The 27,970-nt window shown below is 36.7% G+C and overlaps 13 protein-coding genes across 13 annotated transcripts; 6 read left to right on the plus strand and 7 right to left on the minus strand.

Moving 5' to 3' along the window:
- Positions 1-282: 282 nt before the first annotated feature.
- Positions 283-2,853, plus strand: FDP41_001347 (uncharacterized protein; the record flags this gene model as incomplete). The annotated part of the gene is made up of 1 exon (XM_044704103.1): positions 283-2,853. The coding sequence occupies one exon, from the start codon at positions 283-285 to the stop codon at positions 2,851-2,853; it is 2,571 nt and encodes an 856-aa protein (XP_044564392.1).
- Positions 2,854-2,936: 83 nt separating this feature from the next.
- Positions 2,937-4,764, plus strand: FDP41_001348 (uncharacterized protein; the record flags this gene model as incomplete). The annotated part of the gene is made up of 5 exons (XM_044704114.1): positions 2,937-3,144; positions 3,207-3,490; positions 3,548-3,814; positions 3,861-4,454; positions 4,501-4,764. The coding sequence occupies 5 exons, from the start codon at positions 2,937-2,939 to the stop codon at positions 4,762-4,764; spliced, it is 1,617 nt and encodes a 538-aa protein (XP_044564393.1).
- A 354-nt stretch (positions 4,765-5,118) lies between these two features.
- FDP41_001349 (uncharacterized protein) lies at positions 5,119-5,508 on the plus strand (the record flags this gene model as incomplete). Its single annotated transcript, XM_044704125.1, has 1 exon — positions 5,119-5,508. One exon carries the CDS (start codon positions 5,119-5,121, stop codon positions 5,506-5,508), a length of 390 nt encoding a protein of 129 aa, XP_044564394.1.
- A 144-nt stretch (positions 5,509-5,652) lies between these two features.
- Positions 5,653-8,520, minus strand: FDP41_001350 (uncharacterized protein; the record flags this gene model as incomplete). Its single annotated transcript, XM_044704137.1, has 1 exon — positions 5,653-8,520. One exon carries the CDS (start codon positions 8,518-8,520, stop codon positions 5,653-5,655), a length of 2,868 nt encoding a protein of 955 aa, XP_044564395.1.
- Positions 8,521-8,654: 134 nt separating this feature from the next.
- FDP41_001351 (uncharacterized protein) lies at positions 8,655-10,364 on the minus strand (the record flags this gene model as incomplete). Its single annotated transcript, XM_044704148.1, has 1 exon — positions 8,655-10,364. The coding sequence occupies one exon, from the start codon at positions 10,362-10,364 to the stop codon at positions 8,655-8,657; it is 1,710 nt and encodes a 569-aa protein (XP_044564396.1).
- A 231-nt stretch (positions 10,365-10,595) lies between these two features.
- On the plus strand, positions 10,596-11,647 carry FDP41_001352 (uncharacterized protein; the record flags this gene model as incomplete). Its single annotated transcript, XM_044704159.1, has 2 exons — positions 10,596-10,856; positions 11,222-11,647. 2 exons carry the CDS (start codon positions 10,596-10,598, stop codon positions 11,645-11,647), a joined length of 687 nt encoding a protein of 228 aa, XP_044564397.1.
- Positions 11,648-11,871: 224 nt separating this feature from the next.
- Positions 11,872-13,010, minus strand: FDP41_001353 (uncharacterized protein; the record flags this gene model as incomplete). Its single annotated transcript, XM_044704170.1, has 2 exons — positions 11,872-12,429; positions 13,005-13,010. 2 exons carry the CDS (start codon positions 13,008-13,010, stop codon positions 11,872-11,874), a joined length of 564 nt encoding a protein of 187 aa, XP_044564398.1.
- A 302-nt stretch (positions 13,011-13,312) lies between these two features.
- On the minus strand, positions 13,313-14,022 carry FDP41_001354 (uncharacterized protein; the record flags this gene model as incomplete). The annotated part of the gene is made up of 2 exons (XM_044704181.1): positions 13,313-13,480; positions 13,873-14,022. The coding sequence occupies 2 exons, from the start codon at positions 14,020-14,022 to the stop codon at positions 13,313-13,315; spliced, it is 318 nt and encodes a 105-aa protein (XP_044564399.1).
- A 533-nt stretch (positions 14,023-14,555) lies between these two features.
- Positions 14,556-15,119, minus strand: FDP41_001355 (uncharacterized protein; the record flags this gene model as incomplete). The annotated part of the gene is made up of 1 exon (XM_044704192.1): positions 14,556-15,119. One exon carries the CDS (start codon positions 15,117-15,119, stop codon positions 14,556-14,558), a length of 564 nt encoding a protein of 187 aa, XP_044564400.1.
- A 221-nt stretch (positions 15,120-15,340) lies between these two features.
- Positions 15,341-17,752, minus strand: FDP41_001356 (uncharacterized protein; the record flags this gene model as incomplete). The annotated part of the gene is made up of 2 exons (XM_044704203.1): positions 15,341-17,229; positions 17,518-17,752. The coding sequence occupies 2 exons, from the start codon at positions 17,750-17,752 to the stop codon at positions 15,341-15,343; spliced, it is 2,124 nt and encodes a 707-aa protein (XP_044564401.1).
- Positions 17,753-20,134: 2,382 nt separating this feature from the next.
- FDP41_001357 (uncharacterized protein) lies at positions 20,135-23,699 on the plus strand (the record flags this gene model as incomplete). Its single annotated transcript, XM_044704214.1, has 4 exons — positions 20,135-21,328; positions 21,387-21,570; positions 21,635-23,034; positions 23,133-23,699. 4 exons carry the CDS (start codon positions 20,135-20,137, stop codon positions 23,697-23,699), a joined length of 3,345 nt encoding a protein of 1,114 aa, XP_044564402.1.
- A 246-nt stretch (positions 23,700-23,945) lies between these two features.
- FDP41_001358 (uncharacterized protein) lies at positions 23,946-25,724 on the minus strand (the record flags this gene model as incomplete). Its single annotated transcript, XM_044704225.1, has 1 exon — positions 23,946-25,724. The coding sequence occupies one exon, from the start codon at positions 25,722-25,724 to the stop codon at positions 23,946-23,948; it is 1,779 nt and encodes a 592-aa protein (XP_044564403.1).
- Positions 25,725-26,880: 1,156 nt separating this feature from the next.
- On the plus strand, positions 26,881-27,969 carry FDP41_001359 (uncharacterized protein; the record flags this gene model as incomplete). The annotated part of the gene is made up of 1 exon (XM_044704236.1): positions 26,881-27,969. One exon carries the CDS (start codon positions 26,881-26,883, stop codon positions 27,967-27,969), a length of 1,089 nt encoding a protein of 362 aa, XP_044564404.1.
- Between the last annotated feature and the right edge of the window lies 1 nt (position 27,970).

Consider the following 27,970-nt stretch of genomic DNA (forward strand, 5'->3'; position numbering starts at 1 on the left):
GTTGATGTGACCATTCCAAGCGCAACAAGATTTTTCAGGTTGGAAATTCCAACAGGTTTAGCAGATGCTGGAAGTGCTTGTGATTTCGTGCTTCTCACGAACTTCTCACGGCCATTTGTTTCTCTCAGATTACTACATTTTCTTTCTAATATCCACAGCGTGGTATCCCGAAGAAAGTTCTTGCATTTCCCTCCAAATCGTTGTAAAAAAAGTTTTAGAACTCCCGCCAACAAACAAACGTTACAAATTTCTCATTTAATTACACATCAGCGCCAAAAAAAAATGTACTCCCAGACACGATCTATAACACCCTCTTCCGCCTCTGCTTCGTATCGTCCTTTGCAGCCTGTGGCTGGAAGCGGTACATCATCAAACAATCATCATCACCATGGACTGTCTGCGGGTGTTCAAAAGATCCAAAGACCACTCTCCGCTATTAACCCAAACACCAATAATAACAACAACGGAGCCGGTGGCATCACAGCAACACGAAGAAATCCTACTCCTACAATATCTCACAACAAATTGCAACCAACATCAGCAATGAACAAGATCATTGTTGAAGAGAGATGTCAGAAAAAGAATGAGAGAGGAGAACGACAAGTTTCAATACGAAAGTACTATCAAGAAAGATTTCTGGGCAAGGGTGGCTTTGCACAATGCTATCTTTTCAGACAAGTCGGCAACAACAAGATATATGCCGCCAAAATTATTGATAAGCAATCACTACAAAAGGAAAATGTCAAACAAAAGCTGTATTCTGAAATTAAGATCCATAACTCACTCTCTCATCGCCATATAGTCAAATTTGTAAGGTACTTTGAAGATGAAACAAATGTATATATTCTTCTCGAATTATGTAACTGCGGCTCTATGATGGAGCTTATGAAAAATAGACAGAGATTGACCGAGCAAGAAGCACGATTTTTTCTGCACCAATTATTAATGGCATGTTTGTATATGGGAGAACAACATGTAATCCATCGAGATTTGAAACTGGGAAACTTGTTTCTTACGGACAAGATGGAAATCAAGATTGGAGATTTTGGACTTGCAACAACCGTAGAATATGATGGAGAAAGAAAGAAGACTATTTGCGGTACACCCAACTATATCGCTCCTGAGGTTCTCATGAACAAGGGACATAGTTATGAAGTGGACATTTGGTCTATTGGTGTTATTCTGTACACCATGCTTGTTGGCACACCGCCTTTTGAAACCAAGGACGTCAAAGAAACATACAAAAAGATTAAGCATAATGACTATGACTTTCCAGAAGACCTTGACATTAGTAACAAGGCCAAGAACCTCGTGAGGAAAATTTTGAGACGTAACCCTGATGATAGACCAACCGTGAAAGAAATCCTTATGGATCCATTCTTTGCTGGAGCGCCAGTAGATCAATGCCCTCCATCATTGTTAGAATACGCTAGGACTCATGCCCTAAAAATTGGTGACATGGAAGAAAATACAATTGCAGCTTATAGTTCAAAGAACCCTGAACTTCAACAACAGTTGCAAAAGTTAAGGCAACAAGAACGTGTTCCATTCAGACAAATTGACAACATGCTACATCAAAGACCTACCACTAGTGACCAAACGACAACAATGGGAGTATCTAAGCAACAACATGCTATGCCTATTGGTTCAAGCTTTAGACCTCCTTTAGCAACCGTCTCTGTCAACAATGAAAATGTCAACCCTCTTCCAACTCAAACCACCTCCACCTTTACCAAACCACCTTCTTCACATCTTCACCTCCATTCTCATGCTCTGACAAAGACAACCACAACTCATACTTCAGAAGTACCTTCTTCTACCACAACAACAAGTAATAATAGATATCCAACAACTACTACTGAAAGATCCAACTCTGCTCAACCCACTCATTCAGTATTTGCCATCCCTGAATATCGTCAACCTGTACAAACTACGAGCCAAACATCCCGTTTGCCAACACCAAAGAGAAGATCACCAAGCGAAGAAGAGAACAAGAGTAAGCCACGAACTCCAACCACCGGTACAGAGGCATCTCTTGATCCACCAGTCAAGAAATCAAGAACTCCATCCAACGCTCCCATTTCACCTTCCTCTGGTTTTTCTCCAACAGGTCTTAACATGGACCCAATGCCTGTTGATGCAACAGCTGAAGACGACTTATCGAGTCCTGTCACTTTAGAGTTACCGTCTGTATGGATCTCCTATTGGGCTGATTTCTCATCTAAATACGGGCTTGCTTACATGCTCAATAATGGAAGCGTTGGTGCTTTATTCAACGACTCTACAAAAATTCTTTTCAATCCAACAACCGAAGAAGTAAATTACTATGAAAGAAAAATCAGCGGAGAAACTGTATATGAAGAGAAGACCAGTTTTCCTATCACCAACTTCCCACAGGCATTGCAAAAGAAGATTACTCTCATCAAGTACTTTACTGGATATTTAGAAAAGTTGAAACAGAATGAATCTGAACTGCCACCTTTATCTTCAAGCTCAGACAGTGGCAAGTCAAGCTACATTCCAAAAGAGCCTCTCTTGCCTCTAACTCGAGCAGCTGAAGGCATCTTTGTGAAACGATGGCTAAGAACACAACATGCAATCATATTCCGATTGAGCAATAAGGCTGTTCAGGTGTGTTTCTTTGATCAAACAGAAATCATTCTTTGTGGAGAGGCCAATAATGTGGCCTTTACAACTGCAGATGGTGTCAGAACGTGTTATGCTCTCAATAAGGTGATCAAAAACCCATCGCAAGAAATCTCCAAGAGGCTCAAGTACACCAAGGATGTTCTCTGTAGGTTAATTGGAGGATCAGCACCTGTCGCAGAAAAAGTATCACGGCCTAATGAATAAACACTTGCTTGACCTTCTGTTGAGACAGAATCACCAGACGGATCTCCCGCCGCAATCAAATCAAATCATCTAATCGTAAAAAAATGGCTTCTCTCGCTGCAGAAGAACTCAATGAATTTCATTCGAAATATACTGTGATCAATGACCAGTTGATCCGAGAGTGTATTCAACTCAAACAAATTGAACAAGAAGATGGAGTGGATCAAGAAAGTAAAACCACACGGGCCATGAAGATAAAACGCGAAAATATGGATTTTAATGAAATTGAACACTTGAGCTTTTCCTTTAAAAGTATGTCTATTCGCTTGTGTGGCATGTAGTTTTATCAACATTTTATCTATCGGCACAAATAGACATATTCCGAATTTCTAATCTTGAAGGATTTGACAAGCTGAAAAAACTGCAACTCGACAATAACAACATCAGCCAAATTGAAAATCTTTCCCATCTCGTATTGCTCGAATATTTGGACCTTTCTTTTAATAAGATCACGAAAATTGAAGGACTGAAAGGGCTTCGTAATTTAAAATATTTGAAATTATTTAGTAATGAAATTGAGAAAATTGAAGGAATGGAAGATTTGATGGCGCTTGAAAGTTTGTCTATTGCAAAGAACAAGATTAAGGATAAATCAAGTGTAAGTGTATTGATTATATGACAATGAGAGTAGAAAGGCTGTAACGATAATGAAAAGATTCAATACCTGAGGATGTTCCCAAAACTTGGAATGGTCACTCTCTACGATAATCCAGTCTGCGAAGAAAGAGATTTTAGAAACATGGTGCTTGCTTTTCTAAGAAGCTTAAAATTCTTAGATTACCGTCAAATAGAAGAGGAAGAAGTTCAAACCGCAAAGGAAAGATTCCACAATGAGCTACTGAAAGTGAGTGACAACGAAGAGCAGTACGAAAAAAATCAAGAACAAGACGAAAAGAAGTTGCTTGAGATGCAAATGCTTGAAGTAAGTTAACTAATCTGACCAACAATTGTTGTCACACGTAATTTAGAAAGCCAATTTAACTGGAATAGATGACTTGTTTAATGAAATGTTTGAATGCGAAGCCGATGAAACGATCAAAATCTTTCTCTACTGTACTTCTGATATTATTGAAAAATATAGAGCTAAATTCACAGATAGAAAGGATGCTTTCAAAATGGAAATGCTGACAATCATGAGAAATAAGGAAAATGAGCTGGACGAACTCAACTCGACGCTTCAACAAAGCCAGTATGAAACAAATAATATTTCAAAAACGATGGTCAAGGAATTTGAGAAACAAAAGAAAGAAATTATTAATGCTGTTAAGGAAATGACAGCCGAAAGCGAAGAGGAAGATTTGCATCAACTTGATCTTCTCGAACGAGAGCTTGAAATATTAGCTGAAAAGCTAATAGAAATTGAAGTGAATCAGTCAGAAGCCTTTTGGGAAGTTATTAGTGAGTTCATCCCTAACTACAAGGAAATGGATTGTACCAGCAAAATCCAAAACTTTTTCAAAAAGCTGAAAAAGATGGAAGAAAAATACAGTATTGAGCTGAGGGATAGACTCATGGATCAAGTGAATAGCGTTTCAGAAGAACCCAATGAAAAAGTCAAGGATGTAAGTACTTGTGCAAAACTGTTCACGTGCCAATAACCTGTCATAGATTTTGGAGGACAAGGATCAGTTGTTCACCATGGTTCAGCGTTCCAAAGAGGCTCACAAAGAAATTATTGGACAGAAGGAACTTAAATTGATCCAAAATGAAAAAGACAGAATGTTGTACACTGTTGAAAAGACTAAGAAAGACGAGCATGAAAGAAACAGAGCTCGCATCTCAGAAATTTGGACCTTTGTGGAACGAGTGAAAGAAGAAATTGAAGAAACGAGAAAATTCATCACCACTCCAGAAGAATTTTATGAGGAGTAGTAGGCTGTAATAAATCGTTCCTTCTTGATCAGTAAAAAAGTTGTTATTAATCTCCCTTGAAGACACATTCCATTAGTGATGAGTGACAGGTATTCATAATTCACACTTTTTTTATTGTCCTCACGCAAGCATCATGTTGGGTATGGCAATGGGAATGATTGCCTGGATTAGGTATTTGAATACCCTGGATAATACTAATGGAATAGTAATTATCAATACTACTTCGACTCAATTCGATTTGATTTTCAAAATTCTGAAAGAGTGCTCTCTTCTTTTCAAATCGATTGAGCAAGAAGACCGACACCTCATGGACAAATGGAGTGCGTGCGGGCGCGTCAAGAGAATCCAAAAAAAATGTCTTCACTGCGAAGTGCTTCGAATGTTGTTCTGAACACAACTTCCACACCCACTCGGAATCAAATACTTGCATTGTATCGTGGATTGTTGAAAGGAGGAAAGGCTTTTTCGGATTATAATTATAGAGAATATGTGTTGAGGTGTACGCGAGAGGATTTTAGAAAATTTAAATCCGTTCAAGATTCCGAAAAGATTAAAAGGTTGTATGAAAAGGGTGTTAAGAATTTGGGAGTTGTACAAAGACAATCGTTGATTAATCAAATGTATTCTAAGCATGTGAGCATTATGGATGAAAGAGCGAAAGAGTATAGACAAAATCCTGATTTATTTACACAACAATATTCCTCTGCACCTTTCGATACAAGTGTAGAACAAGAAGAGGACTAAGTGCATGGATGCGACACTCGAACAATATTTCAGAAAATTCTCTCAATTCTCATTACCTTTTGGATCCAAATTTTCATAGAATTCATGTTGCCAAAACACGAATCAATGTTATCAATTAAATTATTATGAAATTGTTAATATTCATTAGTACAAGTGGTAACTGTTAGGATCGTTTTTTGGATTGAGATTGAAAGAATCTCCTATCATCTCAAGCGAAACATCACTCAAGTCATCGAATGGTGTCATGTCATAAATGTCTTTGAGGTTGATGTCGGCCTTGTAGTGTGATATCAGACGATGAATGATGGGAATGTTCTCAGCTGTTCGTGACAAAATGTGCAGGATAGATCTCGACTCATTATTAAGAATGTGAGCAAGTTTTGGTGCCCTCTGTAGTGCCAATTCGATCGCAAGTTGTTCTTTAAAGAGTAGAGGAATGTGTAAAAACGTGTCACCCAGCTCATTGCGGTACAATAAATCATGATCTGGTACAATGTCTAGGAATAAAGCCGAGCATTGGAATGATGTCTGAAATATGAAAGCAGCACTTGGTATAGAAATATATGAAAAGGAAGGATCAATTTCTTCTTTGACTGCTTTCAGGTGATGAGGGGAGATGGCACACTTGACAGGAGAGAAGATTAGATTAGTGTCGCGCTTATCCACCGTTTTCTTGATAAATCTCAAGATTCTGGAAAATAGATCAATATCAGCCTTAATCCTCAATGAATAAATAAATAAATATCTCAAAATCGAATCAAAACTTTTTGCATCGTGACAATACTTTGCTTGTAAAAAGTTAAGAATGTCTTCCAAATAATCCTTTGTCATGCCAAATATTAACTCTTCAAAGGTCCTCTCGACTTGCAATCCTGCTTTCACGGCATTATTGAACTCTGTGTCAACATTAAACCAAGAGTAGGTTGTAGTGATTGGACCTGGAAAGAATCGCCCATTCTGATATGTATTGGCCAAATATACTGTATATTCAAACAATTCAGACCTCATGAATGTCTTTTGAGGAATACATTCCAACGGAAATAACTTATCTCTAAATAACACATCCAAAACATCCTTAACTTTGAGAATCCAAATATTTTCATGTTCTTCCTGATAATGGTAACTTCCAATCCATCTCGAAAAAAGAGTACTAAAATCTTGCTTGAATGCTCTGATATTGGAGATTGTTGAAGCAAACACGTCTGGCTTGTAATCGATAAAGTTGAGAATGGAGATTGTCATACCATGATTATTTCCTCCAGATGAGTTAATATTCTTTTCGCCAATAAATATATTCTTGTTGGCAAATATGTCAAAGTCATCCAGTTCGTCCTCTTCGAATTGCATCAAACTTAAAACAATGTTGTCTACTGTTGGATTTTTCTCTAATAATTGATCCAAGAAGGAGGTATTACCACTTGATAGGCAATCTTTGAGGCAACCACAAAATTCGATGACTGAAAGTTTGGGAAGTGTTGGCATCTCAATCAACGTGTCCAACTTTCTAAAGAAAGGAGTGTACAACGAAGTCCAACCCACTAGACTCAGTTTACGTAACCCCTTGCAACATGAAAGGACTATTTTCACTTCTACATCATGTCCTTGACCCAAATAAATAGTTTGTAGTGTGGTATTCTCTCCAATGAACTCTAAAATTTCCTCAACATTGTCGGTTGTCTTTTGAAAGTTATGTGGCTCATAAAGACTACAAATGGCCAACATCTCAAACGGAATGATATCCTCATAAACGATATGTGTAGGCTTTGGAGCTTTTTGAGAATCACCTTCTTTCTCTTCAGTAACTTTTTGGAAAGACCTGTAACCTGTCAATCTCTTTCCCTTGCCCCTCTTTGGAAGGTCATCGTTGCTTTCCATGTCCAAAACTTTCTTGATAGCCATTTGAATATCAGTGTCAGAAATATCATGATCTTGATGGTCATTTGAAAGAGATCCCCAAATACTTTTGACCTTGTCCAACACAGGACTTTCATCACCGTTTTCATTCTTCTTTGAGGATTCGTCACTATCAACAAGAAATGCTCCAAAATTATCATCTTCCTTGTCGATCGGTTGCATTGCAGGATTGAAAGGAATCACAGGCATAGAAATGGCATCTTCTTCATCATCATCGATAGCCATGTACTTTGATATGGGTTTAACAAGTCTTGGTTTCAAAAACAAGGCTTCAATTACTGTTTTGTCTTGATAAATCAACACATCGTTCATGTCTGCACGACCCTCAGCGTACAATCTCTGAGCTCTAATGAAAGTAAGGAACGACACGATGGTATTTCTCTCCGTGGCTGTTGACATGTCAAGAGTTGTTGTGTGTCTCAAAAGAGAGTGCTTCATTCTAATGGCATACTCTCTATTGATCAGTCTCTTCTTGTGATTTGTAATAAAGATCGTGTCATTTTCATAGACACATCCATGAACTCTCTTCTTTTCAATTTCATCAGGATCTAAAGGGTTGAATGCGTGATAAAACACATTTCGAGGATCATTGATTTCAACCAATTGCATATTTCTTTGTAGTGTCTTGTCCTGAAAAACAAGTCTCTTTGAGAATGTTGGAACAAAATCAATAATGTCATACTTGAGATCAACAGGTAAATCTTTCAAAAGTATGGAAAGATTTTCCAAATCGTCATCGGAGCATGATGATGATGATTCACTGCTGCTACTCTTTAAGAGTCTTCTCTGGTCTTGTACAATCCACAATTTTGTCAAATCGGAAACATATTCATATTGTTGTTGTTCGACATTAAAGGCATCATCATCATAATGCTTTTTGTCATTTTGATGAAGATTTTGAGTAGCTCTGGCAAGGGCTCGTTCGATTTGTTTCTTTGTAATTTCGTGTGGTTTCTCTCCGTGATCATCCACCAGCCATTCTCTTTTTGGCTTTTTGGAGGGCCGACCTTTGTTCAATGATGAAATGTTCCACAACCCATTGTAGTGTCGATAGCCACCACCGGTGGATTTTCTTGCTGTTTGCTTGGTTCTGGCCATTGTGTGTAAGCGAGGGGATAGGATGTGGCGATTTTTTGAAGTTTTTGTTTCTTGATCACTGTCGACAGAATTCCTCGATTTTTTAGGACCGATCGACCTCAACTCAATTATTACTAGAGAATAATATTCGAATATTAGTGATAAAACAATGGATAACCAAGTAGCAAGCGAACAATAATGTTAGAACTAGTCTCTTCAAGAGTGTCTTCTTGGTTGATGTTTTGGAGCTTGGTATGATTTTGCATTTGGTGTGGACAAGTATTAGAATTGATGACCTGTGCTAAAATTTGTTGCTTCAGAGGTTGCATGGCTTCTGAGAGTGACATTGTAGTGGCTGTCATTTCCAAATAGCTAGTATTTGTAGTGGAATCAGTAAATAAGTGCTGGTAGAACACTCCTCTGTTTCTTTTTCCTTTGATATTAAGCAGGGTGGCTACTGGGAAATTATTAATGAATACAATAATTGCAAAAAGCATCTTTCTAACAATCACCAACATGAAAAATAGAAATGCAAATGTAAAATAATAAATTGCAACAGTAAAATATAGAAAAATGCATATGGTGAAAAGTATTGTACCGAGTACGAGCTGCTCGTTACTGTAGTCATCGCAATTGTCGATTCTCTTTCTGAGAGGATTATTCTTTTTTCCTCTAAATAACCTCCAAAGAGAGAGGGTAATTTGTATGAGTTGTGAGTAGAGTCTTCTAGTGATTCTGTAGAAAAGTAATATATTTACAGAGGCTATCATGAAACAGTCAGATACTGCTGCAACCAATGTTGAGAATCCTGTCATGCAACAGGCAATAACTGCAGTAAGAATCAAGTTTTTGGAGAGTAAAATAACTGTCTCATTGTCAGCAATGAGTAAATAACATAATTCATAAAGAGACTTCCACCACTTGATCCCTCCAATAGCCATATTTCCAAATAATAAGTTGAGCTGTCTGTTCAACTTGAATCCTCCAGGATTGCTGTCCCGAATAAGCCACTCAAAATGATTTATCACCATTTTGAAAAATCCTTCATAAATTATAAGAAACTGATTTTTAGCGTTGTTAAAAGCATTGGTATCGTAAAGAGAATACACAAAGTATGCAACTATAATTCCCAAAGTAATGTCAATCATTGAATTTAAGGTAACTGGGTCTTGAATTCGTGATAAAATGCATCTCAACCATACACTACTGATAAGAGAATAATGTGCTTCTTCTTCTTTGTCTGAAGGATGATTCTTTTCTGGTCGTTTATGATTTGGTTCGTTATTGATACAATCCAAGTAGGATGAGTTTGCATTCACTTCATCATCATTGGTGTAAGAATTGTATTTCACTCCATCTTGATAATATATACAATAAATACTATTCGTTTTGCAAATATCGATTCCATTTAAATATACATTACGAATTATCAGAGAATGTGCGCTTGCATCAACTTGAAAAATAACAAATATTTTCTCCTGACTATCATGTGATTTTGTTTCATAGTTGTGGTTATGATGTTCACATTCCGAAGTGTGACTATCCTTTTCAAATTTAATTTTTCCAACCAATTTATCTTTCTGTGTCCTGTTGGAATGATTGAGATCTGATTGCCGTACAACCTTCCGAAGCACGATATCGAAGGATTTATGCTCTGAAGCTTCTATTTTGCTTGAATTATGCTCAATAATCACTCCCGCCGTCAGTAAGTCTTCACTTGTCTTCTCTTTTCCGAGACTGTTCCAATATGAGATCACTTCTTCCGAGAGCCCTTTTGAAATGAACACGGAGCAACAATAATGATGATGATCATTACGAAGATGATGAGGTTCAAAGGCTCGCTCTGTGGAAGCTTCCTCTATCATATTTTTTAATCTGCATAAAGCCTTGAATGTAAAGTTTCAAATGTTGAGACTTTGTCAAACATTAAAGAGTAGTTAAAACCGAGATTCAACTTGAATGGAGTTTACATCTGTGTTTCATGTGCACGTGAAAACTTTTGCGAAAATAATAATAATATTCGTTGAAAATTCCATCTTCTCATCAATTTTATAATTCTCGGCCAACAAAAGAAAATTGTAAAAAATTGAAAAAAAATGTTGAATAGAATTGCCACGACCTCCCGCAAACTTAAACTCTCTAGATGTTGTGCTGTTTCATCATCTTCTAAACTTGTCCGTAATGTTACAAGTGTAAATACAATTTGTTCATATCATACAACACCATGTAGAAGTGAAACAAAAGTTGTTCTTCCTCAAAAAGGAGAAGTTGTTCTGCCAGATAAAATCAAGAAAATTGGTGATGAAGTCTTGGCTCTCAATGTTTTGGAAAGTATAATGCTTCAACAATATTTGAGAGTAAGTATTCACCACATACTGTGGTAGTAGTAGTGATATGAATGATGATGTTTCTTTCCGCTGCAATAATGATGTTTCATAATATGTTATTGTTATTACAACTATGCGGTATGGACGAAACATGATGATGGCTCTATTATCATTCCTCTATTACCGTATTATTCTTTGCTTTTCTAATGCTTGTCGGCGTTCATACCATCTCTTCCATTTGATTCATTAACAAACAACAACACATGAATTACTTTATTACGTTTTCAACATTTATTTCTTCATTATTCACATTACCGGTCTGTGATTGTTTCATCATCATTTCTTCATTTAACGACTAACAATGATGACTCTGTGTTATTATTCCCTACCAAAAGAACATGGCCGGTTTTGATATTGATATTCCAAACCCAACAGAAGCCATGCTCAAGGTTGGTTTGGGTCTCAACTTCGGCCCATTGGGAGGCGGAATGGCAATGAATCCAGCCATGATGCAAGCTATGGCTTCAGCTCAAGCTGCTCCAGCTGCCACAACTGCAGATAAGGAAGAACCAAAGGAGGAGGAAAAGAAGAAGGAAAATGTCAAGGCCACATTCAACGTTAAAATTGAAAAGGTTGACGAAAAGGGTAAAATCTCTGTAATCAAAGAATTGAGAAAGATTGACAAGAACCTTACTCTCAAGGCAGCCAAGGAAATGGTTGAATCGGCACCAGTCGTTATACAAAAGGATGCTCCAAAGGAAGAGGCTGAAGCTCTTAAGAAGACATTGGAAGAAATGGGAGCAACCGTTGTTTTGGAATAAAATTACTGATGATGGCTAATTGGGACTAAGAAAACGACGATGGAATAAAACCCAAACATTCAATATTTTGTTATTTTCCTTAACCAAGCGACTGCCCGATGAAGGTTTTTGTCACAAGCAAAATCTTTACCATTTCATTTTCATGATGACTTTGATGGCAAAATTTCCAGCTTTTATTACTTAAAGGGTGGATTTTAATTGCAAAGATGTTCTCGAAATAATTATTATTGAATTTGGAATTCCTTCTTTTTCACTCTCACTTCGTCGTCTTCGAGTTGATAAATATAATTCACAACATTTGATCCTTGAATATCCATCAACACAAATGTTGGTATCACATTCTCTGTGAGTGGAGAAAAAGCTCCAGTTGCACTTCCTGGATTTACAAAATACTTTCCTTGATATTCAAATGTTTTATGTTCATGGGTATGACCAGACACTAACACGTGCACATCCAACTTTCTTTGCCACATGGCCAATGGCTCCTTATCATTCCAAGGAACAATTTGATGACCATGAATAAGACCAATCTTCACTTGGCCAATTTCCACCACTTCAAATTCCTTAGGTGGAGGCACACCCTTAATCTTTTCATCAAACTCTCCCTTCACAATATGAACATCGGGAGCAATAGTTTTCAAATATTCATACGTTTCTTTGGAGCACAAATTACCAGTACAGAGAATGTGTTGAATTCTGCCAGGAACGAGCAAGGCTTTAAATTGTTCGGGAAGATCACTGGCCCGATGGGGAATGTGGAGATCTCCAATCACTAGGACGAGCTGTTTCAACATTAGGAGTGGCGCGATGAAGTGAATGTGGTTGTTTTTGGGGATATCAGGATCATATTTTGCGTTGTCGTAGTGTGTTATGATTGTGATGATCAAATAATAATATTCATCCGTTGTGTTGTTGTTGTTGTTGTTGTTTCCATAAGATATTAATGAATCCGTTGAGTGAGTCAATTGAATCGGTTTGTTTCATTCATTATGAAAATCATCCGAGTAATTGTTGTGGATGATGTGTTATCATTGAAAATTCATAATATTGAAACAATCGTGTCATTAAAATCCACATGAATTGTCATCGTAATCATAATAACAATAATAATAATATTGATATACACATGTGTCATTCACATTGTTATCATTACAGTTTGATCATCCGAAGAATTTCATCAACAGTTTGTTAATATAATTACAATCCAAAGATGAATTCAAATGATTATTCCCCATCATGAATGTTATTTGGTACCATTTAGGCCATCGTTATCGGATCATTCAGATTGAATCAATCGTTCCAAGTAAAAGATGATTTACTATAGCTCAGCGTTTTCATGATGTGATGATTTACTTACCACCATGTCAGCGTTGTTGAAGATTTTTTGTGAATATTAATTTATTAATATTAATATTTGAGAAAAAGCATGTAAAGAGAAAGAGGGAATGTCATCCATAGTAAAATGGTTTAAAGTAATACTATTCAACTGTGACATTTGAATAGTAGAAGCTAGAGCCATAAGGTGCTCTAAAGTATATTTGATGATGGTGATGGTAATACATTAATAGAGAGGGATTTGGAAAATGATTTTGAGTGGGTGGTAGTTGATATGACGTTGCAAAATTTTGCACTCAAGAGGCAAGATAGATTCCAAAAAGTCGAGTCTTACTTTTGTTCAGCCAAGTGACTTCCAAATCTCTTTGCAATTTCGCCCTTTTTAATGGCTTTAGGCACTGGCTCACCTTTGTTTTCTCCAGAGTTCTTTTTCATGGCATAGTCAGCAGAGTCAAACTTTTTACGATCCTTTTTAATTAAATACGAGTGTTTTGTGTTCTAGCAAGTGTCAACCAAATATAGCATTTGATGTTATCCATGACGCCAATTCATGACAATTATTGTCGTGCACAAAGGAGAATATTCAAGTAAAATATAATTGTTTGTCATTAATTTCGTTGTTATAAATCACGTGGTAGTAAAGCATGAAATGTTATTTTGATGATGAGTAGTAGAATAGAGAATCATCATCATTTGCAAGTACAATTATAACAAGTGCAATAAGTGTAAACCAATCATCATGATGATCGTTGTGCGAGTTGTTGTCATTGTCGTGTGCGTGTGTGGAATGAGGAACATGCGGAGAGATATCAAATACCACCAATAACACGATGATGATGATGATTGCAATGATATGAACAAACCAACATCTCTCGCAAGAGAATACTCACCTGTAAAGCCTCTGCTCCGTGCGTTTGTTTCAGTTTAGCCTCTTGTTCCATTTCCATTTGTCTCTTTTGTTCTTCGGTCAATTGTTCAACGTCTTCTTCTTCCTCTTCATTCATAACATTTTCAACTGGTTCAGTGTCTTGTTTACTCATTTGTGCGTGCGTACGTGCGTATGGTTGGTACAAATTGTTATTCTTTCGGATGATGATGATGATGATACGAGTCTACTATGGTGGTAGTGTTGAACGCTCTGCAAAAATCTTCTCAAGTTCCACAAGAAGGTTTGGGAGGGAAATTTTTTGATTTCAAATAAAAAACGTTTGGATAGCCGTTTGATGGCGATGCTCCTTTGAACACGTTTGAGTCTTGAAATAGCAACTTTGAAAAATCAAGAAGAGACTGGAGTCTTTCTCTTTATAATGATTGATTCAAAAGATGATGAGGAGGATTCAAGAACAGATAGGCACTTGCATAAACTTGTTGAATGATTGGAACTAAAAGTTCCAAGTCCAATCAAAATTCAGCGAGATGACAAACATTGTCTAATTAAAACAAGTCCTATCCTTTGGTGATTGTACTGCAATTCTCGAGCTTATTGCTTTTGGAATGGATGACAATTTTCCGGAAAGTGAAATTTAATTTTTATAATAATTATGATAATTCTTTTAATCGAATAGGTACACAATTAATCTCCTTCAAATTCAACCATGTGATAGAGTGGATAACCCGCAAGTTTGGATCGGCCTCCAAGGTCTGGCAATTCCACAATGCACGACAACTCAACAATAGTTCCACCAAGTCTTTCCACAAGCTTGGCAGCTGCCAACAAAGTACCACCAGTTGCCAACAAGTCATCAATAATAATCACACGTTGACCTGGCTTCACAGAGTCGGTATGCATCTCAATGGTTGTGGCCGATCTATATTCCATTTGATAGGACTCCTTGATGGTCTCTACTCCATTTCCTACAGGCATCTTTCCTTCTTTTCTCACCATCACAAATCCAGCACCGATACGATACGCCAACAAAGCTCCGAGAATAAACCCACGAGCTTCAATACCAACGACCAAATCAATTTTAGCATCCTTGTATTGCTCATAAAATAAATCAGCAACAAGAGCTAAACCTTCCTTGTCGGCCATCAAGGTACTAATGTCTCTAAATTGAATACCTTTTGCTGGATAGTCTGGGATGGTTCGGATGAGAGATTTGATTTTCTCTTTTCGAGGGTCTTTGTTTGAACTCATTTTTTTCTTTGAATGTTTATGGTTGTAAGAGAATCATCACCAGACCCAAAGAGAGAGGTCCACACACCTTCACAATTGACAATAGAGTATCCCGACCAACCACTCTTCAGCATGACAAATCCTCTCGTCGACACAGAGTCTACGGAGATGGGAGTGACAGGAAATGAGATCTCACTTCTAGAAAAATATATTAGGTTGCATTAATTTATTATTCAAATTTATTATTCAAACTCGTCCTCTAAAACCTTAATCTTCTTCTTATCTCTCAAAGTAATAATGTAATAAATAAGACCATTCATTACCGTAATGGCCACAATCAAAGTTCCTACCAACAGGCCTACCATCAAATACAAACTCACTGTGGCATTTCCTGAATTCTCTGCATAGTACGAATCCTCATATAAATTATACACTCCATACATGCGTTGATTGTAATAAAGAGATCCTGTGAAATTAAATTCAACTTCATCTAAACATGTTCGATTCAGTGTGAATGGATTCGGTTCTTCCATGGTTATGAAATTCACTAATAATTGAAGACCTACAGGTATTAAGGAGTTGCGACTTGTAGGACCTACCACGACTCCATGAGGGGAAAATGGAACAATGACCAAATCATAGAGACCATTTCCACTCTCGCTCTGAATGATGGATGCATTCTGTGAAAGAGCAGACCATAAGGGAGTTTGAGGATCTAAATTACCATTCATCATGAGAAGAGGAGTTTTTTGAGGAAGAGAAAAGGACTTTTCAAAATAGGCAGAATCCAATTGATATGTTGGCCAATCTGTCAATTGAAAGAGAGAGGCCATTTGAATGACTTGACCACCGAACGTCGAGTTGGTACTGTTATATTCTGAAAGCATTTGTTGAATACTAAAATTGGGATTCCACAACTCAGAGTACGTGACATGGGCTTGCAACACTGGAGATTGCAATGGAACTCGTTGTGGTGAAGCAGTTGGTGTTTTCATGACAACATCATACACGTGAAGCACAAATGGAATGTCCACATACTCGTCGCATCGATCCAAACGATAAATGATCGCAGGGATCAACGCTCTTCCATATAAATCTGCTAATAAAATTTGGAACAGAGTTTTCAATTGCAATTCTGGAAGAGCATCTCGTACAGGTCGACAAGAACTTCCAGATTCTTGATGGTAAACATTATTCAAAACGTGTCTCACGTACGTTGACATGTCATTGTCATGTTCGAGTAAATGTTTTTCAAATATTACTCGACAATCTTTTGCCACTTTTTCATATAGTTTTGGATGTGTGAAAATCGAAGTATCGGAGAGTGGTGAAATTTGTTGAGCGAGAGACATTGCTGTCAAATTTCCACCACAGAGTTGAAACAATGCGTTTCCAACACCATTGAAATTTTCATCCCATGAATTTAACACCAAACGTCCAGATTTGATATTCGAAGAGGATTCGGTTGGCCATTGTTTGAGTTCATTCATTGGCGTCGCTGGTTTTCCAATCACATTCACAATACCGTCCATGATGAATCCAGAAATTAAATTTTGTGAAACTTGTTGTTGATTCAATTCAAGATAACGAATGATACGAGAAATCCACACCGATCCATAACTGGCTCCATACACAAATGTTTTTTGATTTTGTGGAACATTAATAGCCTCAATTAATTTCACAACATCGATAGCAGCTGCCTTTGAAGAAAAATGTTGTGACATGTCATTCCATTCAGCAGCAAAAGCTTGAGCACATCCTGGTTTGGTCCATTCTTTCTGTGAAATTGTAATTCCTTCATCACTTCCCAAAGTCTCAGCCTGAGTTAAGGTACAAGTGACACGAGCACTTCGACCAGCTCCTCTGTGATCGGTCGTATAGATATCGAATGTATCTCCCAATAATTTTGACAAGAGATCTATGAGTAGGTCGAAAATATTACTTGCGAGACCAGGACCTCCAGCTAATAACCATAATGCACGAGGAGAATTTTGTGTTTTAGATCCTCGTATTCTCTTGATGAATAATTTTATACGAGCAGAAGTGGCAGTAAAGTTGGAGGAATGATCGAGTGGGACCTCAAATTGAGAACATTCGGCTTTTGTGAGGTAGGTTTGATTTTTTCTAGCGTCTTTTCCACATTAGTATGAAATTCCAAATTTGAACATGGTATAGGATCATCACAGCAAGAATGAAAGAAGAGATACAGCCGTAACGAAATTGATATGAAGAAGCATGAACAATTGTATCATTTCAATAATATACATGTTAACATGGATGTTGGATGATGATGAATGAAATCACACGAGTTCAATAATTTCAATCATGAATTTCCGTTATTAGAAAAATTTCACACACGTTTCAAAAGAACCATCATTCACACACACACTCAACAGCAATATTAGTTAAAACCACGTACTTAGATCATTAATAGCATCCACAATTGGAAAATACATGACTTGTTCCTTTGAGAGAGATGACCTCGGAAGGAATTGAGTATTTTCCGGAATTTGAAAATCATAATAATGATCACAAGTACTCCATTGTACATTTTGTCGTTGAGAATTCGTCAATTCCAGGAGCATCATCATCGTTGTTGCGATGAATAGAATGGCAAAGATCGGACATGGTTTCGGTATCTTTGAAAAAGACATTTTTTTTTCAAAATCGATTTTTCGAATTTTCTTGTTGAAAAACAATGAGATACTTTCTTTTTGTTTCCTTTCGAAAAGGAAAATCTGACCAGTGGATTAAAAAGAGATAGCAGGACTTGATGTTCAACAGATCATTCCATTTCTTGTTGATTTGAGCTTTCGCTCTTCATCTCTTTTTGATTCCATTCCAAAGAAATATTACAGTTCCAATCAGGTCATACACCAAAGATCTATAAACTGTTGGTCTTATTCACTTTAATGATGACCTTTGTGAGGGTGGACTTCACATTTCTGTCCTTTTTTAATCTTTTAACATGGGAATGTCTTCTTGCTCAAAATCCAATGAACGGCGTGCATTCACTTGCAATCACTCTTTCTCAAGAAAAAAAATCAAAATGAACAAACTGTCAGTTGACTTACTCTTCACCTTACTGCTCTTGGCAGCCCTGACTCTTACCGTCCAAAACGTCACTGTCATAAGAAATGTGTCCTTCACAAATACGTCCGTGGAAAATGTCTCAAACACAAAGTCATTGGTCGTAAAAGATTCTGCGCTAAGTTTGCCATTGTTGGAAAAGGTCGTTGTTTGAAACACAAGAAATTCTTCAAATGCGATAAATACAGCAAACCATTTGTCAAGTGTGTTAAACACAAATTTAGAAAGTTTTGTACCAAACATAAAACAAAGAAAATTTGCGTTGCATTTAAAACTAGAACATTCTGTAAGAAATTTGCAAAGAAGAAATTCTGTGCCAAACGTCGAAAATTCAAGAAATGTATTGTTCGGGGCAAGAAGACTATTTGTAAGAAGGTCAACAAATTCCCAATTAAGAAATGTTTCAAAAAGAAGAAGTGTGACAAGTATGTCGATTCCTATGCTCCAAGAAAGTGCAGATTTATTCGTAAATGCCGTGTGATTGGCCACAAGACAAAATGGGTCAAGCATCAAACTCGTAAATTCTGTAAAAAGCACCGTCATTTCAACAAGTGCATCAAACACAAGACAAAGAAATGGTGTGCAAAATTCGTAAAACGAAGTTTCTGCAAGAGACATAAGATTGTGAAGAAATGTTCTCAAATCAAAAAAAGAAAGTTCTGTCTCAGAAAGAAGAGTATCCCATCTAAATGGAATGCTTTCTATCAAGAAATCCATAGAAAGCATTTCAAGAAATGTGTGAAGAGATCCAAGAGAAAAAGAGTCTGTAACAAGTTCAAATTCACCAAAGGAAAGAGAGTATGTAAAAAGTTTGCACAAAAGAAAATTTGTGCAAAGAGAAAGAAGATTTGCAAGAGAAAGCAGAAAAAGATTATAAAAATTAGAAAGTTCAGAAAGATTAGAAAGAATAGAAAGTTTAGAAAATTTGATTTTTACAATTAAGATATTAAGAAATTATTCCATGAGTGAGACAACAGTTTTGAAAATCAGGAAGAAAAATAAACGTGATTTGTGAGTCCCTTATTCTTGATATTTAACAAAGAATTGATTAATTAACAAGTTTGTCATTCTTTCTCAAGAATCAATTTGCAAGGATAAGATGAACCGTAAAGGAAGATTCCATTGCATCCATATTTACACAAAGTGGTTCTCCAAGCAAGACACTCGACGTTGAATCTTGTTGATCAGAATGCTTTGAGATCAATCAATGGCTACGGCCATATCACGATGAATGCACCTCATCCCGTCCGATTTGAGAAGTTAAGCATCGTCGAGCTGCATCAGTACTGAGGTTGGAGACAACTTGGGAACCTGCAGTGCTGTAGCCTTTTTTGTTATTAAAGATTCGTTATATTATGTTTGTTTGTTGATCAAAAAGTGTCTTGCTGTCGTCCATTTTTTTGTGGAATCCCGAAAACGATGGAAATTCACATCCATACTGGAAAGCCACTCAAAAATAAATTCATGATGAAACTTCGGTGAAGAATGAAATCAACATGAAAAACAAATAATAACAACAATCAAAAACACACACGAAATGGTCTGCACTAGAAGCAACAAGGGATACAATAATTACTCTTCCGAAATTTCTATGGATAATATTGTCGGAGGAACAAGACAACGAAAACAATTCAATTATCGTGTGATGCATCAATATGGTGAGGATCATCACGCATCGGAAGTCATCATGAACCAGTACTTCTCTTCACGACCCTCTCACAATACTTTGGAAATGAGAAATAAGTCATTCCGAAAGTAATCAAGCTCTCTTATCCTGTCCATATGGACCTCTAAAAAACATAAAGTCCATCCTCACATGTAAATATTTCTCCAATTCCACTAGTCTCGCTGCAATTACAGGTGTTCATCATCAAGATGGCTCACTATTCCAGTTAAATTGAATAAAAAATTTTAATTTTTTTAATTTTTTTTATAAATTTAAAAAAATGTCCTCGATTGATGTGGTGGGTTGCCAGTTGGGGATATCAACCAACTCGTTGATACGAATTGCTATATTTCCTATTGGTAAAATCAATGCCAGTACATTTAAAAAGTTTGTTTCCATGATACAGGCATGTGATTCAAAACCCATAAAGAGTCTTACTCGATTCCGAGATGATAATTTAAAGAGTCCTTTCCAAAAACAAGATTGGGCTAGATCGGTTCTCAAATTTCAGTTTGTAGAGGAAACAAGCATCAATACTGGATATTCTGATTTTCATCAATATCGGAACGTTCATGGAGTGATTGGGATCATGAGTTGTTTGAGTGAGGAATCTGTGGCGACCGGTTTTACGAAATACAAGAAACAAAAGTTGCAAGTTTACGGAAAGAATATTGTCGGAAGATGTTTTGCAGTCGAACAAGATCCGGAAACAACAGCACCCGAGGATGAGGAGTTGGTTGTTATTCCAAACCAAGATGAAAGCCATGTTGGATTTCACATTGATTATCTCTTTTCCGATCTTGCAAGACAGGTTTTGATTAGATTCGAGAAAATCGTCTCCAATCCAGCAGCATATTTTAATGAATTGTCAAATTCCTTTCTCATGTCTTCCCCAACGGGCATGTTTCCATCAGCATCATCCTTCAATTCTAAAAAGATGACTCCTTCAAAATCAAGAAATGATTTAGCAATAGCTTCTCAACCTACTTCTACTCAACCTAATGCTCCTTCAAGTACTGGCACCTCACAGAGCGACGAAAAGAATTTGCAAAATATGAAGCTTTTTGCCGACTGTGCATTGCTAATTTCTGACTATGAAGATGCATTATCAACCTATACTGAAATTTCCAATATTTGCAAGCAACAAATGGCAAACTCTTCTGTAGCTGTTGGATCAATTAATTATGCATTGTATCAGGCAGGCAGTTCTGAAGGAATTGCCACCATAACATTTGTAAAAAACAAGGTAGCAATTCGAGAGGTTGACAGCACCATCATTCAACAAATCTATGACTTGTTGCACGAAGCACTCGATTCCTACGAAAAATCAAAGAAAAAGGATCTGCTTGTAGAGTGCTACATCAAAACTGCTGTATTTATTTCAACGTATTGTGACAAGAAGAAGAGAAAAGAGGCTTTGGATTGTCTTTCAAAAGCTGTTCAAGCAGCTGTCACACTCACAACTCAAGAAAGGGTACGTACTTGTTTTTAAGTGTACCAATCGAATGATTATTTTGATCAAACGCAACTAGATTGTGGTTTCTGGATTTGCAGCTAAAATTTGCAAGCAAATGAAATCCAAAAGAAAATTTGGATTTTTTCTTCGTCATGTAGCTCAATTACATCACGACTTGTGCAATCAAGGAGTATCTATACGACTAGGAGCTCAATTTTTAGATGCATATAACATACCTTTGGAGCTGACACCAACAATTGGTAAGTTTAACACTCACAATAACATCATAAACTTGTAACGATGATGATTGTATGAACTGCACAGAATGGAAAGTAAAAAAGAACTACAAGCTTAAAGGCTGGAATACTATCCAGATGGATATTATCAGGAGTATGATAGACTTTGCACAGTCCATGAGCCCACCTGACTACTCAACTGAAATTCAGTATCGACTCTACCTTCTTTCGGAATACTATCCAATAATGCCCAAATTACTTCAAGAGGAGCATTTAAAGCGTGTTTTGGCTATTTCACACCAAATTCCAAAGAATGTCAACATACTACTGAAACCTCTGCCCATTATCAAAATGGTAGCACCAATGAAATTATCCTCACATTTGGAACCTAAAGTGTTGGAAGTTAAGCAAAATAGACCTCAATTATTTATTTATTCTCCTTTCGATAAGAAAGATGAAACTAGAGTACAACTGAATTGGGTCAAGAACGAGACTGCACAAATTCTTGTAGAATTTATGAACCCTTTCAGATTTGATTTACGTTTGAAAAATGTATCGGTTCGGTTTAAGCCAGAAATGGAACCTATTGGAGGTTTAGATAGTTCAGAACCAATTTGTGATGTATTTGTTCATTCATGTCTTGTTCTGAGTGGCATGACTCACAAAGTTGTAATTGCCACAAAACCAAGACATGTTGGAAGAATACTGTTGGACGCTGTGGGAATTGAATTCGAAGACGGAAGATTTAAATCTCCAATCTACATACCCATAGCTTCTCAACATCTAGTCAATGAAAAGAAAGAAAAGAGATCTTATGAGATTGACGTGATTGAAACAGTGCCACTGCTGAATGTTACACTCTCGACTCCACAATTATCTCTTGTCGAGGGTGAAACAACAACATTATTTGCCAAGTTACATAATACCGGAAATTGTGAAATTACATTCCTTGAGATTACATTCAATAATCAAACCTCCAATTCTGTATCTATTAAGGACGAAATTGTGAAGAAGTATTTACCTCTACTTCCTGATGGTGATGTCGTGACCATACCTATTGAAGTTGTTGGATATTGGAAAGGATCTAGTGACATTGGCATTATCAACATTCATATTAAATATGGAATTGAAGGTGACCAATATGAGAAGGCATACTATAGAGAAATTGATCTATCTATCAAAACAACAGTATTACGAGCTCTGGTCGTTGAAGATTGCATCACTGTGAATGAAACATTCAACAAGAAAATTGTTGCCAAAATTCATAATTATTCCAACTCTTCATTCATGCTACTCTCCAGTTTGACACAATATTTAATGGATGAACAATTTGATACTGGAATTCCATTTGGAGCTCAATCCACCAAGATGATTCTAGTAGATCCCTCCATTTTGCACAACATTAATTTCGAACAGCTCAATATTCCATATACTGCTGACATTAATCAATACAAAGGAATTATTGCTCAAGCCATGAGATGGAAATCTGTAAGTAGTAGGAATGGTCTTTTGTGAGTTACATTGATTTTGTTGCTGTTTTATTGATTATCAATTTCATTGAATCATATTCTACAACAATCACATAGTATGTGAATACACAAGGTGTTGTTGGATGTAAAGAAAATGATGAAGTCAAGCAATCGTCAAAGGATAAAACTCAAATGAGAAAACAAACCACTGAAACTTCTATTCCCTCAACCATGAATGATCTCATCAATGTGAAACAAGAATTGACAGCAATTGTAAATAATCAACACACGATTTCTCACAAAGAGCTTGCCATCGATCAACAACCTGTGCAAGTATCCATTGCAGAAGAAATTGAATTTACTGCCTCCATTACATTGAGTTCTACAAATCCAAATCAAGAGGCCTTTAACAAGATTGCAAGTTTAATATTTAATATTTATCAGGATGCTGAAAACGGCTCAAGGATTGTTGCCACTAATAGACAGTTTTGTTATTCTGGAAACTTGAATTCATGTATTGAGTTGGTTCACTCCAATGTGGTCAGAGTCACTCTGAAAGTATTCTTTTTAGAGAGAGGAACCTTTAAGGTTTCTGTGGCTTGCTGTGATGAGCAAACAGAAGACGTTGTGCTATTGACGTCTCCTCTTGAAGCAATAATTGAAGTTAGAAATGGACTCAATTGATTGGTTCTGTGTACTTTATTAAATGCCTTCAATTCTTAAGGCCCTTCTTTGAAGATTTTTGAATGACATTCGAAGCTTGTTGAATTGTGATATCAAAAATGGTGGAAAAAACATAAACAAAGCAATTTCGGTTTTCTTTCATTGTTTGATTCACAATTCGTTCATCTCTCAACGTTCGTCAACCAAAACCAGATATTGTTTTGCTGTTTCGAGTGATCGGTTATTGCAGTGATCATTTCCACTGTCTTACCGCACTGGATGAGCACCCCTTTCTGTTTTGTTTGTGAAGTACGTTCGAGGATTAAAGTTAAACACTTCTTGCGAAATCTGGACGTCTGTTTTAAGTTGAGGATGTGTTTGTTTGATGTCATTCAAATATGTTTCTGTAATATTGTTTCCATTAATGTACAGCGACTGAAGATTTGGAAAGGCAGCATTCTTGAAACAAGGACATTGAGGATTGTGGATGCTATTACTGCAAATATTCAACTCTCGAAGACTTGGAAAGCTATTTCGTGATAAAAAGCATGTTCCTTTGACTCCTATGGAATTGTAATGCAAATCAAGAAGTTGAAGGTCATTAAAAGTAATTTCTGATAAATGTTTGCATCCCAACTGCCCAATTCTATTGAGACCCAATCGAAGCACTTTCAACTTGTTAAAGTTTTTGAAATATTCACATCCTTCGTTGCAAATATTATTCTTAGTCAAGTTGAGCTCTGTTAAATTATTGCGAAGGGCGTCAATTCTAGAGAGTGCAGCTACTCCTGATGCTCCCAGAGAGGTATCTGCTGCATGAAGAGCAATGAGTTGTGTCATTCCTCCCAAATGAGTAATTCCCTCGTGAGTGATGGTGTTGAATGAAATATCGAGCCATGTAATAGATGTGAGTTTGGATAGATGCTTGCAACCAAGAGCCGTGATTTCGTTCGATGAGACGTCTAATTTGGAAAGTTGTGATAATTGATCTGGTGTTCTGCTTAAATATTCACAACCTTGGTCACCAATGCCGCAACCAGCAAGTTTTAGTTCGGTCAATTCGGACAAGCTCGATAGAAATTGACAGGCCAATGGACTAAGCAAGTTGTAAGATAAATCCAAGTATTTCAAATGCTTCCATCGTGAAATAAATTCACATGAACTGCTTGATAAGAAATTCATGGACAGATCGGCATATTCAATGGCAGGAGTGTTCCCATTACATATGAGTTCGCATATCGTGTCATCGACTTCATTGTTTGGTATGAGAATTTCCTTCAAATGAGGTTTGGTAACAAGTGTCAATGATTGAGCTTCTTCTCGTCCAATTTTACAACCTGATTGTAAATCTAATTTTTGTAGATTGGGTTGACTTAAAAATATGATTCTTGCAGCATTTCTTAATCTGTGACATCGAATTTTCGTAACATCGTACTTCATCAATGTGATTTCTGTCAAATTATGGTAATATGGATTCAAGTTTTCCAAAAAGCCTCGAAAATATGTTGGATTGTGCATACATGCTGTCAATTTGGCTGGTACATGTTTGATAATGCTGTACCAATTTTTACACACTCGTCTCAATGCAAACAACTCGTCCCATTCCAAAAATACGAAAATATTAAAAGTCCAAACGTCATTTGCAATTTCATATTGTGTCGAGATCATTTGTTCTATTTTCATCTTTTTTGTTTGCTGTTCTTCAAATAAGCATTCCCAATCTTCATCAATTTCTTCATCCTTGTAATCGAAAAATGACATGTTTTCTTCATCATATTCAAACAAATCATCATTTCTCTTTCGTTTACCACATGATTCAGTGTCATTCATGTTCACCACATCAAAATCATGAATCCAACCACCCAACGTGAGAGCGGACATTGGTTCTGGAAATGTTGGTTGTTTTTGTTCAGTCAAACCAGAGTTGGTGACCACGATCGACAGTGGTGAAGTAAAAATCCTTTGTTCTTGTTCTTCATAAAAATCATCATCATCATGATTGGTGGAGATCAAGTTTTCACTTTCCCTTCTTCGTTGCAGCAACATCAGTGGCGTCGTCGTCCTTCTTTGAATCACGAGAGCACGTTCGTTATTTTTCATCGAAAAATCATGTTTGTTATAAATAGAACACGTGTGCATTTTTTTTTTGCTGTTGGAGTGCGTTGTAATGACGGTTGATGCGGTTAAGGAAGTCTCAAAGAAAAATTTTTTGGGCGTTGGGAATTTCTATTTTTGGCCAAAGAACCACCACGAATTTAAAAAAAGAATAGGAGTTTTTCTCAATGATGAGCACGAACAATTGTTTCTGTGGGAAGGGAATTCCTTAGAGGAGAGATGTTACAGATTTGAAACGAGTTCCAACTTCAATGGATTGGAAGAAGTGTGTCTTCTTTTTTTTTTGCACAGTTGGGGTGAAAACGTGATTAGAGAAATTAAATCCTTGTCAGAAGTCAATAAGTGAATACTCTTTAAAGGTGACGACTTTCTGCCGTGATCGAATAGTATTGGGCGGTGTTTTGAAAGTTTAATTGGAAAGGTTTCGAATTGCAACACACAATAGGACGTGAGAGCGTGAAATCAACTCTGGAAGGTTTTTTTTGATGATGTTGATGCTCAATGATGATGGCGCTTCCAGTATTAAAGCCATTCACAGGTCGTTGTGAATTCTGTTTTTGAAGAGGCAAAGAATTTTGTTGAGAGTGGAAATTCCTTGTTGCCACGTGGCACTTTGATCACGACAAATGGATCATATTGTGTTGTGTCGAAACCTTCAATAGATCGTCCCAATAAGATATAATAGGAGTACTAACAATACAGTCGAGCTCGAACAATGTAATGAATATCTTTCTTTGTTCTATTAAGAAGAAAATGACCATTTCCTTGTTGATGAACAGTAAAGAAGAAGAAAATGAAGGAGATTGATGCGCACCTACAGCAAAATATGATCCATAGATGTGACCACCACCAATACCACGTGTTCCATAAAGTTTACGTACACGTGTGTGTGTGATCGCGATCGATGAGAGAGAGGAGATTTTCAATTCACAACAACAACAACAACAACATCCACGTTCTCATATTATTCCCGAAACGAAACGAAAAAATTCAAAATTTTTCTCTCTTCTTGAAGGAATTCATCATCATCGTCATCATCATTATATTCTGAACTCTGAGATTCTTTGAGAAGAAGAAGAAGAAAACAATGAAAACAATTGTTTCTTCATCAGTATCACCACCACCCTTCAATGAGTATCATCATCATCATCATGATGAGGCAAGGATGGAATTTTCCAACATTTCGGAAAGCAAGAGGATGAATAAGAAAAAAGGCTTACTTCAAATCATGTATTCATTTCTCACTTACATGTATGAATTAATCATTACATTCATTGTCAGGATATTACGGTATGACCCAAAAACAAATCGACTTCTTCCGAGGCATATTGCCTTCATTATGGATGGAAATAGACGATGGGCCCGAGAGAAAAACATTCCCATAAAAGAAGGACATCGGTCCGGATACAAGAAACTGAAACAGTGTTTGAATTGGTGTGAAATGTTAGGAGTCAAGACGGTTACAGTTTATGCATTTTCTATTGATAATTTTAAAAGAGATAAACATGAAGTGGACAATATTATGGATTTAATGGATCGGAGGTTTAAAGACATGGTCACAAAAAAGAAATCATTCATTCATAGATATCGAGTCATTTTGAGAGTTTTGGGAGATTTTAAATTATTTCCAAAATATGTACAGGAGAGTGCTCAGAAAGCAATTGATTATTCCAAGCAAGTGAATAGCAAGTATGGAGACGATGCATTGATTTTAAATTTATGCTGTCCCTACACGTCAACATTTGAAATTGAGAATGCAATGACAAACTACATTTCAGAAAAATTGAAAAATTCCAATCATGTGAAACAGCAGTCACCATTTGCATCACCTTTCTCTGAAACACTTGTGATATCGCAATCACCATCACCATCAACAACAACTAGTGTTAACACTGCAACGGGCAATTTTGAAGATGCAGCCGCTCAGGATTCGAGTAGTAGTCTTTTGTCCACGATTCGAGAGGATTTCCAACTATTGGACAAATATTTTCTAACGAAAAGTGAGCCAGATATTGTCATTCGTACGAGTGGAGAGATGAGATTATCAGATTTTCTGACTTGGCAATCTGAGAAATCCATGATTTACATTTCAAGTCTTTACTGGCCTGAATTTTCATTTTGGCAATTAGTTTCTGTCATTTTCCAATACCAACAATATAGATTTAAAAAAGGTTAGC

This window comes from Naegleria fowleri, assembly GCF_008403515.1.
Source record: "Naegleria fowleri strain ATCC 30894 chromosome Unknown tig23, whole genome shotgun sequence".
In the NCBI taxonomy this organism is placed as follows: domain Eukaryota; phylum Heterolobosea; class Eutetramitea; order Acrasida; family Naegleriidae; genus Naegleria; species Naegleria fowleri.